Raw genomic sequence first — 13665 nt, forward strand, 5'->3', positions numbered from 1 at the left:
ATGCATTTCTGACCAGCACAATACTACTGATTTACCCATTCTGCTCTGGATTTGATGCCAGGTGTCTGCAGATGTGCAAATAAACTGCAACAAGACGATCTCATAACTTTAACCACCAAACTGTTCAGTACATCTTGATGATATATATACATGCATACAAAAAATTTGATATATTTAAAAAATATACATCAAAACCCTTGTGCTACTGGGAGCTACTGATTGAGGCCACAAAAAGGCTCCCAGGGCTGAACTCCAGCTCAACACACAGGCAAAATATGCAATAAATAGTACAAGGAACAGAAATGTGAGCATCTAGGGAAGGTGGAGACTGGAGAGGGTGAGCAAGAAAAAAAGAAGAGGCTGCAGCAGTGGCAGCTTTGACAGGAGAATGCTTTGCTGCTGGCCACCAGCTGCTAGTAGGAGCTGACCATTCCTCCAGACCCTGCCCAAATTACTCTCCTACAGCCAAGCCTCACATGGCCAGTTTTGCATAAGGAGCAGGAAAGAAGGGGAAGGTTTAAATGACAGCTGCATCCCAGGGATCACTGTGCTTCACCACAGGCCCAGGATGCAGCCAGGTATCAGGTGGTACCAGCCACAGCAGCCTCTGCTAATTTCCTTCCTCCCACCTGCTTGAATAATTTGGATTATCTACAGGCCCCTGGCCAACACCACCCACACTCCAGGTCACACAGCACTGCCTCAGCATGGGAGCCACACTCCAGCTACTCCTGTGCTGCAGGAAGCCCAAGAGCCACCCTCTGCTCACCAATGCATTGATTTAATCAACTAAAATATGTTCTTGCAGAGATGAGATCAATCCTGTCTTAAAAACCTGCTATTTGCTGCTTAAATTTAAAAGTGAAAACAAACAAAAACCACAAACCACTGCTTTTCAATGGGTAACTAGCATTAAAAAAAATTCTTTCTATTTTAAGGCTGACTAGCTTATGCTGATGATGTAACTTCAGGCCAGTCAATCATGGCACAGAAGAAATTTTAGTGAGCTAACACTGCATACAACCTGCACTTAAAAACCCCAAATGATGATGAGCTATCCTCTTCAAAACCCATTAGAACAAGCTGACTCACAGAGCAGAAAAATGACTGTACCAACAGATTTTCTCAATCTATCTTTATAGCATATGTCAGACAGCTTTTCATAAAAAGCTTCAGGGTTGAACTCTGAGTCTATATTCTCTTCGTTACAGTTCACAAAGTTTAAGAATCTGGCAAAGGCAATACTGCAGAGATGTTCCCACACTGCTGCTTTAGGGGTGAGGTGGTCCCTCATCATGTCAAGTTGAAGCCAGAGCTGTCAGATGCCATGTTCTGCTGCTCACCTCACAGGCTACCACCCCCACAAAAAGGCACCTCCAGTAAGGCCACGGGGGCTCCTGAAGGCAACAGCCCCAGAACAGAAGTATATCTATATTTAAAAACAGAAACATGACAATATGACCACAGCTGCTTGAAAGGCTCCTTATTGCCCATCACCAAGATATCCCATAGCTACAGCCTTCAGCAGTGAGGGTCTGAGTCAGTGCCTCTTTCTAAACCAGGGACACAGCCAGTCAGCAAATAAGCACTGTGACAGTGGGTCACAGCAGTGACTTCCAAAAAGGAGGCTTCCAACTGACCAAGGCCTTTGACTACTTGGTTCTAGAAGTGTGCACCCAGCTGATGAAAAGCCAAATTGCCTCTACACTGAAACATTTTCAAATTTTGTAAAAGCAGACTAAATCAGCTGCTGTTCCCAAGAATGAAAAAGAAATCCCTTAGAAATCTACAGCCTTAGAGAGACTCCAGGTACCCTTCTACTGACAATCTGAGCCAGACACCAGGAATATGCATTCTAACAGATTTAGAAAAACATTTTAAAAATACAAAATTGTGTCAGTCTCAGTACCAATGACTATCACAATTACAGGCAGAGACACCCGTGCTCTCTTCTGACTCACCTGTGGGTAAAGTGCCAGCTGAGTCCTGGGACAGGCACCAGAAACAATGGCACTGCCACCGAGGTTTAATTCATTTCAGAGTTCAAGTGTGCAATTTATTCAGCACAAACAAACAAATGTCTTTGCCATTAAATATCTTATTACAACATCTGTGTATTAAACACTGGGAGTAGAGCAAGGAGCAGCTGAACATTAAAGGAAGAAGAGATGAACAGTTTCAGAATACAATACAGCTCTCAGTGACAAAGGGAAAACAGAAGTGATTTATTTATAGCAACCACTTAAAGACAGCACAAGGCAACTACTTGGGGGAAGGGGAAAATTAATCAGCCTTCATTCCAGAGGTCTCTTACTGAGCCTCTCATGAAAAGTGTTCTGGCTAAACAGCATCCTGACCAGCAATTACAGTGCTGATCAGGGGGTGGGGGGCAGGTATGAACTAAAAAAAAAACCACACGTGCATTTGTAGCAAACTTCACGAGACAACTAAAAAATGCCATTTGCTTCTTAAATGGTGATCCTTAGGAAACCTACTGATACAATAACCACCTACCTCAGCTTTACACCTACTAATAAAACTTAGGATTCTTATAATTCAGTCCAGAGGAAATATTCTTTTTTCTTTTCCTCACCTCTCTCCACTGGCTGGGAAGAATTGAGTGATGTGAAAGGGGTAGGTTCAGCTCTACTTTTAACACTCTTTGAATTAATTAATGCACTGTATTTTCTCTTCTGAGAGTTTGTGTTTGAATGGGGTTTTTTTAAGACAGTATGATGTTGCCAAGAATTAATTTTCAAGCATCTAGAAAGACAGTACACACCTTAAGTAATACATACATCCAATGTGTTCAATTCAACACAGACCTTCAACATATTAAAATTTCTTACTGCAATCAAATTCATTATCTTAGCTGAAAAAACTCCCTTCAAAACAGAGCAGTAGAAAACCCTCAAAGGTGGTGTATGCAGTTCATCTAGACCCCAATTCTACTAATCCAAAGAAAAGAGAAATATCTTTAAAAGTCTATTTTGAGGAGTCATTTTCACCACAGGTAAAACACTTTAAATGTGTTCCCAAAGAGCAACAGTGACATCCAGTGGAAGCACATCAGCTCCAAGGTAAGCTCCACAGGAAGGTCAGATGGAGTACACCATGCTAGATAGAAGGGCTCATGAAAAAGAGAAGTAACCTCAGTTCTCCCTACTGCACACAAAGGATCATTGACTGAGCACAGACACGTCTCTGCCTGGAAAGGCATTCCCTCTTCAAGGCAGCACTGAAATTTCTTCTTCAAGATTTGCATTACTCCACATCTACTGTCCAGACCAGCATAGGGTAACAACTCAATTTAGGACACAAGTTAAATTAGCTTTGTGAAACCATTTATATGACCATTTATCCATGCTCAACTCTCATGTCAGAATTCAAGTTGCAATAACACAGAGAATTTGGGAGGGATATACAGAAAAGAGAAAGGAGCTAAAAAGAACATTACTTACCTTTTATTTTTGCTTCAGACAAATGGTACATTGGATTTGATGCAATTATTTACACAGAACCCTACTCCCTATTGGTGTTACTAAAAAAAAAAAAAACAACACTAAAATTTGGCACCTCTACTGTAACAGCCGTGTTTCACCACAGGTTAATAAATACTAAGCTCTTGATAAACTGAGGAGAATAAGAGTTAAAAGGGACATCTGAAACCCATTTAAATCCCAAGGCACTCTTGTGCCAAGCCCTAAGTGAAGCACTGGCAGCAGGAGGTGGATGAAGCAGGCTGGTGTATTTTAAATGAAACAGCATCAGAGCATCCAACTCTGCTGAGCAAAATCCCGGAAGGACAGAAACAGAGCAAGAGCTCTGCTAAGGTTCTCAAAAATGCACAAAACAGCCTGTCCATACAGAGAAGGCTGTACTTGGATTGAAATTTGGATTTGCTGGCAGAAATAGCAGCATCCTATCTCTGCAAGGGACCCCATGTGGCAATCTCCAGCCAAGAGCAGGTCCTCAGCAGAAGGGAAGAGCTGTTCCCTTCCCACATTTCAGTGACCTTGCTCTCTATCTATTGGTCCAGTCTACTTACCCCATAGTCTGTCAGTGTCACTTTTAAATCAGGACAGACAGTAGTACCAGCAGCTTCAAGGTAACATTGAAGACAAATGGGAGTTTGGCACACACTGCATTTCCAAAAGCATAAATGGTATTCATGTGAAGAGTGAAATGAGAAATAGTAATGCCAGACATTGAAAGCTCAGTGATAGATAAAACTAAGTGACCACCAATTGTTAAAAAAAAAAAAAAAAAAAGTAAGTCTGTATTTCTTGAGAAGGAAAAGCTAAGGTGGACTTCAACATCTGAGATTTATATTTCCTGCTTTGCTTAGGCATTTTATTTCCCTTAACTAATTTTCCCCTCCCATCAGTCCTAGAGTTTCCTCAGGAAATAGGAAGAAGTCTTCCAGAATTCAGTATGCAATAATTAAGCTTTGTTGCATAGGTGATGCTCAACTGTTTAACACAGCTCCTGGAGAGTAACAACAACAAAAATTTCAAAGGAACAGTTTTGTGTGGAAATAAGCCACAATAGGAATAAAAATATAAAAATGAAAACCACTTAAAAGAAGTCACCAAGAATTGAACTACTCCTTTCTGATCCTGATTTTTGGAGAAAAACTCCCAAGAAAAGGCAGCCAAACATTGAAAAAATTCTCAGCCTTGGGTTGTCCAACTACAGGTTCTTTTACACCAAAAGCATCAGCCTCCAAGACAAGACACACAGTGATCTCCTGAAGTGGGAACAACAGCTTCCAGCTCAAAAGAATAATTTGCCTTCTTCTACTGAATTAGATATACACTGTGTAACATACAAATCATGTGCATACCTATTTTGTTACTCAAATACATGTATAAAAATGCATGCCATGTATAAGTAAATGCAGACACAGACACACTACAATACATGCACTTGCTCTTACATTTGCTTTAAGTTTAAATTTTAATAGAAAAGTTTGAGATCTTTGAAACTTTTAAAGCTTAAGTTAACTTCATCCATCTCCAAGCTGGCACAGAACTGCAACTTGAAAAAAAAAAACTTTAAAATCTTGCCTCAATCTCACTTCTTTGAATTATGACTCAAACATTAAAACAAGCCACATACAGCAGCAACCTAAGTGGGAGAATTTACATTAATTAGCCCGAGATGCTGAACTTAAAAGGCAATTTTTATTCTGACCAATAATGACTTGTCAGGACTTGCCTTATTGTTTCAGAGCCTAAGAACAAATCTATTCACTGTAAGATGACAGAAATTAAAAGCTGATCCTCTTAATTCTGGAAGAAATCTTGTCAAACCAGAGCACAAGAGAAAACAGTTACAGCAGCACAGTGGCTCCATCCACTAGCAGGCAAAGCTGTTGCATGTTGCTGCAGCCATTCAGGCCCCTTGGAAAGCCAAGCTGAGGGCGCTGCCTTTTCCTCTCTCCCACGTTCTTCACCGAGACACTCACCCTGTCACTCCATGCCCTTGTCCAAAGACCCTCTCAGCTCTTCTGGTAGTCCCCTGAGGTACCAGAAGGGGCTCTAAGGTCTCTCTGGAGTCTTCTCCAGGCTGAACAATCCCAACTCTCTCAGCCTGTCTCCACAGCAGAGTCCTCCAGCCCCCTGATCCTCCTGATGGCCTCCTCTGGACACACCCCAACAGGTACACACTTTTGTCATGCTGAAGGCAGCACTGCAGGTGGGCTGTCACCTGAGCACAGCAGAGGGGCAGGATTAGCTCCCTCAGCCTGCTGCCCATGGGGCTCTGGATGCAGCCAAAGACACTTTTGGCTTTCTGGGCTGCAAGTGCACATTGCTGGGTCAAGCAAGCTTCTTGTCAACCAATATACTCAAGGTTTTCTCTTCAGGGCTGCTCTCAGTCTCTTTTTCTCTGTTCCTGTTTAAGATCTGTTCCCTCACAAAATGATTGCAAGATCACATCTCCAAACAGGCTTAGTTTGGGTTTCCTTTAGTAAAAGGAGAAGCAGCTATGGTTAACCATCTGCAACCACCCTGCTTGGGAAGGATGTAGGGAAGAGCTCCTGGATCAATCTCAGCAAGGCTCCTGCTCAGCCCTACAAAATTTCTGCTTGGATAGCCAAGTAGGATAAAGAACAGTGCAAACACCTTGACTACTCATCACACTGATGTTATTGTAAGTAAACAATCTACCTACCTTCTCCAGGAGAAGGCAGTTGTTCAGTAGACTAAAGCTTCCTGGAGTGGGAATCCCCACAAAAGTAAGGTGATAAAAATAGTAATTTTGCAGACCACATCTTTGCCATAGGCTGAAGGTTGGATCCCTGCTCTTGAATACAGGATCCCTCCCTTACAATGCTTAAAATTACATAAACAGAAGGGGGTGGAAAAGGTGCAAACAAAAACCCATATTCATATGCCATCACAAAGGCCTGCAGCTCTATGCAATGATTCCCAGGAAGGAATTTCACAGCAAGTAAAAAAAAAAAAAGGTACAACAGTATTCATAAGTATTAACAAATGCCAAAATTAGATACAGTAACCAATTTGGAAGCCAAAAGGTCAAGAAAAGAGGCACATCTGGCCTATGAGTAATTGAGAAGGAATTTGTTTACACAAGGACAGGCTGACAGGATGAACTGCTACAGTCAGCACGAGACCATGGGCTGAGCACTGGAGGCACCCACAGTCACCAAACAAACCCAAGCAGCAGAGAGAGAAGTGGAGTCAGCTCTGGACATTCAGTTATGGACTTAGACAACTTTATGATCAGATCATGTTTTCCAGAATCTTAACAGAACCACTTTTGATGATTTACCATTAAAGAAATAAGCACAGTCCAAGGCTTGGAGAAAGCTCTAAACCCAGGAGCACCAAAAGAGCCTAAATGTCTGTCTTAGCAGAAAGACACATTTGAAGAGTCACAGGCTATTTGTTTCAAAGTCCTTTCTGCTAAAGTGCTGCCCTTACCAAGCTTCCCTTTGTGAATGTCAGCTATGCCTAGAAATTTGGTATCTCCACAATTGAGTGCCATTTAACTTCATAAGAGCTAAGGATATTTCAGACATTTGTGCTCCTGAATTTCAGAAGAGCGGAAACACTTTTTGGGAAGAGAATGTCAGAGGACAGTTCTCACTTCTATCCATGTCTCCCTAATTGCCCCACCAAGGAATTACCTCTTTCTGTCCAAGGTACCTCAAGATGAGCAAGTTTTAATTATAAAGTTATATACAGAGGCTGAGGCTAAAGTCTCCTCATAAGATTTCTCCTTTGAAAAGTAACATTTTGCAGAGTTACAACATGAGCAAAAAAATGTCTATATCAATACATATTTCCTATTTTCTGTAATATTTAATAGAAGAATTGTCTACCCACTTAGCTTATACTACAATGCTTTTATTCACTATGTTCAGTGTTGAGACAAACAAGCTTAGATAAACACCCAAGCACTTTCTAACTGTCCATGTGACATCACCCATTCAGCATTTGCTGTGACACTTGAACCACACACAGCCTTCCTGGAATTAACAACAACAGCAGCAAATCTATCCTACAATGAAAAAAGTGTTCTTGCACACTCATGGCAGCTGCAAACACACATGCAAAGCTTTCCTTGTACTTGTAAAAAAACAAAAAAACAAAAAAACCAAATCCACCAAACTCCCAAAATAAAACACAAAAACACATTATCTGTCTTCTCAGGAAAAAAATAAGCCATATGTTGAATGTTTTCATAACTTATCAGAACAGTGAACAAGTTCTCTGACCCGATCCTACACAACTCTTCACCCAGACAGACCCAACTGCTTACAGTTACTACCCCAGACAAGATTAAGGGCCTGTATTTTTGAAATCACCTACAAAATCCAGTCCTCTCATTCTGAATTTCCTTTATGTCCTCACCACTCAGTATTGCAGCATAAAGCATGAGTTTATCCTTTAGATTCTAGATCAAAGCAAGCACACTCACAGGATCAAGGCACAGGACTGCAGCACTTGCTTTCTTCCCATCAGCTTCCCACTGCACACATCAGGAGTGCCTGCCATGAACTCTGGGTTTCAAGGTGATTATGCAACACTTAGAGCAACAATTGTAAGCCTGTAATTTAAGAGTAAGCATTTATTGCAGAGGTACTACTTCTGATCTAACACTTAGAGTCTCACATCTTCTGACAGCTTTAGTGGTGTATCACGCTTTCACACCAGCCATGACTGCAGTTCTGCCCATGGTCTCCTTCTCTTTCATTTGCATTAATCCCTGCACACATCAGTTCTACTTTCAAAGCAATCTGCATCATCCAAGCCTCCTGTATTTACAGAAAACACAAGCAGGTGGGCAGAGCTTACATCCATTGTTACAAACATGTCCAATACCCTGATTCATACTGAACTTAAACTGCCTGAGAAACCAGAAAGTTCTGAAGGCTCCAGTCTCCCTCTGCCTAGGGAAGTGAAAATTGGTTTGGAACAAGTTTGTTTTCAAGTTCACTAACCTTGACAACATTTCATGACTCTTATCCCACAGCTTATTTAGGATTGTTTTTTCTTCCTATTCAACTTGATGACAAACTAGTTTTGATGTCTGTATTCAGTTATTCTTTCCTGCATATTAGCCTCTCCTCATGAGAAACCAGATACTACACTGAGTGGTTTTATACAGCCACTGTTTTCATTAATATCTGTGTTTTCACTATGCTTAGCAAAAAATTATACAGCCACATAGCAGTATAAGCTCTCCTTGGAAAAATATTTTTATGGACATAAGGGTGAAAACAGATTCAAGATGTCTCAAGAATAGTGTTCATGTATTTTTGGGGTACCAAAACTAAATAATAACCCATATGCCTATTTTAAATGTAATTAGATCCTGAAATGTCTGCAAAATTTCAGGATTATTCAATAGGCAGAATCTTGGCACACTAACACAGCAGTAGAGAAAAAAAGTGTAGGTTTTCATTGAAGGAAAAGGTGACCTTGGCATGAAATCAAGATCTGCAGGTGGCAGCTTCAAGTCTGAATTTGACAGAAGATAACTACCTCACCTACCCAAAACCCAACAAATTAAGCAATTCACTATTTAAAAAGCAAGCATTTGGCTCAAAACAAGAAAGAAATTAAAATACAGTGAAATGTAAGTCTTGCAGTGAGTTGTAGGAGTGTTGGTACTCTTAAAGAGCCCAGCATAGTGTATTTCTAAAAGACACAAGGCATGACATTATTCTCTTAGAGGAGACTGACATGAGTGTGTAAGTTACCAGGGAGCCAAGATCTTCACGCTCAGGTTATACTCAAAATAGCAAATGAGGCCTTTTTCAGAGATATCAGTTTCCTTTTAACAGCAAAAAACATTTCAGATCAATTCTAAATTTAATCTTAACCTAGGGTATTCAAAACAAGTTCTCAGAGGACATTATTTACTCTTCCCCTCCTAGCTTTAGCAATTTTACCCACCTTAATCCAAGGACACAGTACTAGCTATATTTTGCAGCTCCCATGCTGCATGCCCAAGCCAAAGCTGGTGCTTGGGTGGCAGTTCAAGAAAACTCCTTTGAAGTCAGTTAGGACCCCAAACCAAAGTATGTTTCTGTTGCATGACTGAGCATGGATTCACTTCCATCTCTGCAAATACACAGCCCCAGGTCCAAACCAACACATTACACCTCAATACCAAGTGCCCTGTTTCCTATAGGCTCAGAGCATCACTAGAGCAAACCCTTGTCAGCCACCAGCACATGACACAGATTTGCCTGTCAGGGGCACAGACAGTTGGTCCCAGCAGCATCTACTGGATATTTGGCCAGGTAAATACTCTTCCACAGGAGAATACTTGTGTTGGAGGGACAGATGTTCAGGGTGGTTAGTCATTGTTCAAGGGATTTGTTTAGCAGCTCTCTTCAACAGACATGTTAAGAGGTTTTATAATGAAAAACTAAGTTTCATAAGTGCTCAAGCATTTTCTTCCTTTCTTTAAATTACTAATGGACAATATGCTCTGGCAATAACAACAACACAAGAGAGGGTAAATTTGCCATCATCTCCTATTAGCTGATACCTTGTCTACATTTTTGAAGCCATCCATTGGCATGTTACAAACCAAAAGTGTTATTTTTCTCCCAGAAAGGATGTGTCTATGCTGTATTTCAGCCCAGTAATACACTACACTATATTTCAAATTAAAGAAGCTAGAGTTCAAAGCTAGACTAGTTCAATAGTCTAATAAACAGAGAGGTCACTGGACTGATAGTTTCATAGCCTGCATAACTTTAGAGTTAGAACACAGAAGGGGAGGAAAAAGAAGAAGTCAGATTTAGCCAAAACCAGCCAAGGATCAATAAACCCTTTCACCTCCTTCCTTATGTGACTGGTTCCTCCCATGCTCTCCCACTAACCCTACACTAATCAACCTCAGGTTTTGTTTGCTTTCTTTTCACAGCACTCCACAGAGTAAGGCATCAGGCTTAGAGCTGCAAAGTCAAATCTTGTCCATCCCAAAATATCATGGCTATTCCAATACCTTCAGCAATGGACTGAAGCCATATTAAATAAAAACACCACTGTGTTTGAGAGATAACTTTAGGGCCTCAGTAAAGATCTAAATTGATATGGCCAAAGACACTGCCACAGAGCAAGAGATATTTGGCTAGAAGTCTGCCCTTCAGCTGGGGCAATGCCACTCATGCACAGACCCCTGGTCCACAGAAAACCTTTCAGCTTACAGCTCATGCTGAACAAGATCAACCAAAAACCAGCCATGGTAATAACATACAGCAGAATCCTATAAGTATACCCAAATGTATCAAAAATATCCAGAGATTGACAAGACAAAATAAAGACATTTAAGTGAATCATCACCATGAGCAAAAATGACAAGCTTGTACGGGCAGCAGCTTTAAAGGGTCACTTTTGTAAGAGCCAACATCTGATGCACTGATCTCAGTTCCACTTAGATCAGTGCCTCACTGAATTACTCAGTTGCTGGATTTATCCTCAGGTACAGTCAGAACTCACAGGTCTCAACACATGGTTCAGGGAACAGATATGAACTAATGTCTCCAGGTATTTAGGAAACAAGCTCCAGTACAATATGTCACCTACTTGTCATGTGTGACACCTACACACAGAAATTTTTTTGTGTCTTTGCTGACTGTCAGTGAAAAGATATCGTGAATTCTATTTTCAGGTCTGACACCAGCCTGAAGGATTCATATCAGCTAGCAAAGCCAACTTCAGTTGTTGCTTACATCTGCTTTTTTTTGTGAACTATCATTCATGTAATTATGAACCACACATACCTAAACAGGGGCTGTTACTAAAAAACACATCCATACATGCACTAAGTTTATCTTTCTTTCAAGATCATTATATATAATTGCCCTAAGAAGTAAGTACAGTTGACCAAAAACAAACAACACAAGGTTAGTCAAAAAACAGGTGTCTTGCAGCTCAAATAAACAGCAGGGAAAGATGATTCTACAGTTCAACCACCTGAGTCACACACTCTAAGACTGAACAGTGTACTGAAAAGGAACTCTCCACAATTACTGGTTGCTGACCTACCCCAGTGCCATGAGTCCCATCCACACTGCTGCCATATTTCTGGGGCTTCACTACTTCACCATAATCAGCATCAAAGTTAGTCTTCCACACCATCACCTGCAGAAGAAAGTTAACTCCATTAAAATTTTCCATCTAAGTTTGCTTACAGGTCACTTTTTTTCAACCCTTCAGAGAAAAATCATCAAATCCACAAAAGGTTTCCCTGGAAGAGCTTTGCCATTGATTAAATTAAGGACATTGATGGTAAATATGCTACTAAATACAGACAGTTTAACTGAGTTCTAATGGATAAGTGACCTCTTTCAACATTCTTCGGGTCAAGAACATCATTAAACTAGATGACCAAGAGAACTTCAAAGCAACATGAAGAATACACCATTAAAACAACAAATATTTTATTTTTATTCTTTATTTACAAATTTGCATCACTGCTTTGCATGAAATAAAAGCATTTTTCTTTCACTGTTGCATGGTTAACCAACAAGGCCATTCCATTGTGCAACAGAAAAAAAAAGTGATGTTCTTAGTGAACAGACAAATCTGTCTCTTCACAGCTAGAAAAGGTGCTGCTAGAGATGTGCATTGCCACCTGGTTCAACCTGGGGATTAAGAGCAATACAACACAGCTCTTTGAAGCCTGATGATCCTTACTCACACCACTACTTTGGGTTGAAATCTGTGTCTTCAGCAGGGCAACTCACACTGTGCTAAAACCAGGATATATTTGCAGCACATGCCAGTTTGCAGTTTGGCAATTGAGTATGGGTTTCTTGGAAGGCTACATGTCCTACATTACCACCAAAAAATTTGGTTTGACCTCCAGAGACATTGTTAATAGAACAGCAAGTCACTTCAGCATGGTCCAGACATACTAGATAAAGGGTACACTTTTGCTTTCCCCACTGACACTGGAGAAAAAAAAGCAGCAGCTTCTAAAGAAATGTGAATCTGAATTATAACTCAGAAATTAATTTGGTACCTGTTCATCAGAACCTCCAGAAGCAAATAAGTCTCCATCTCTTGAAAATGCTACACAGGTAGCTGGTCCCTGTGAACAGATTTAAAAGACAGGTTTAAAAAAAGATAGAAGAAATTTAAGTGTTACAACATTCCATTCATTGCACCTTTACAAGGTACTTACCATTTGACACCAGCAATCTAAAGGCAAAATTTGAAAAGCTCTTACCTGTCAGGTAAATGGGCCATAAGTAAGATGCTAAGCTTGCTGGCACTTACCATTTTCCACACTTTTGACCACACACTTTTCAATATCCACAGCAGAGACAAGAACAAACCCATTTTTACAGCATCAGGCTTTTTCTTCTCTTTTCTTTTGTTCTCCTCAAACATTCCCTCTTCACTTTAGAATTATACATTTCTAAAACTCCACTTATTAAGTGTTGAAACTATAAGGTTTTTGTATAGTAGGCTGGCTTAAACTGCTTTTCTCTTAGTAGTCTGTTAGGAGAGATGCCAGAGTTAATGCATCCAGGATCACTTCTGCATAGAACTTGCATTTTGAAGAAGCCTCATGCTTAAAACAGCCAGTTGTGAGAGACTTTAAATGCTTCCAAGGGCTACAGCACACCTTTCACACCTATTTCCATGTGCTTTCCACCTTCCAGCAAGCACAGGGGAAGGCTGAGGCAGGAGCTCTGCAGTTAAACAGCTGAGGAACTGCCATGTGTGTTCAAGCCCAGGCACAACAGACAAACTGTTCTGCTCAGAGTAAACAGCTGAGAGCCCAGATCTCAGAGTTTTATGTCAGCTGCTGAACACATTCCTGTGCAGACTGTTCACCAGCATGGGCAGAGGTCAGAATGAGAACTTCCAGAGGCTGCCTATGGAGCTGACAGGGAGGGTTGGGAGGAAACACAAACACCAAAAACTCAACCAGAAAAGCCACAACCACCAGAAAACTCCACCACATGATCACACACCTCCTGACAGAAGCAGTTACCCTCTTTCAAGTAAGATCACATATCTAAGAAGGCAATTAAGAATCTTCTTCTCACCCTGCCTCAAGCTGGAAGGAGACAAAATTCTGAGTCCCCATCTTTCCAATAGACATCACATGGAAACCTCACACCCTTTCTTTGCAAAAGTGAATTAAACACAATAAATCCTG

At 40.8% G+C, this 13665-nt stretch overlaps 1 protein-coding gene across 2 annotated transcripts in view; it reads right to left on the bottom strand.

Moving 5' to 3' along the window:
• Nucleotides 1-13665, bottom strand: part of POC1A (POC1 centriolar protein A) — a 69386-nt gene that overhangs the window by 38926 nt on the left and 16795 nt on the right. For both annotated transcript variants that reach the window (XR_013775749.1, XM_079317310.1), the window contains exons 8-9: nucleotides 12517-12585; nucleotides 11538-11633 (exon numbers count right to left, since the gene is read on the bottom strand). Coding sequence is in view for 1 of the 2 variants with exons in the window: in XM_079317310.1 (XP_079173436.1) it covers nucleotides 11538-11633; nucleotides 12517-12585 (165 nt within the window). In the remaining variant the exon portion in view is untranslated. The remainder of the gene's footprint in view (nucleotides 1-11537; nucleotides 11634-12516; nucleotides 12586-13665) is intronic.

Source organism: Erithacus rubecula, assembly GCF_903797595.1.
Source record: "Erithacus rubecula genome assembly, chromosome: 13".
NCBI lineage: Eukaryota > Metazoa > Chordata > Aves > Passeriformes > Muscicapidae > Erithacus > Erithacus rubecula.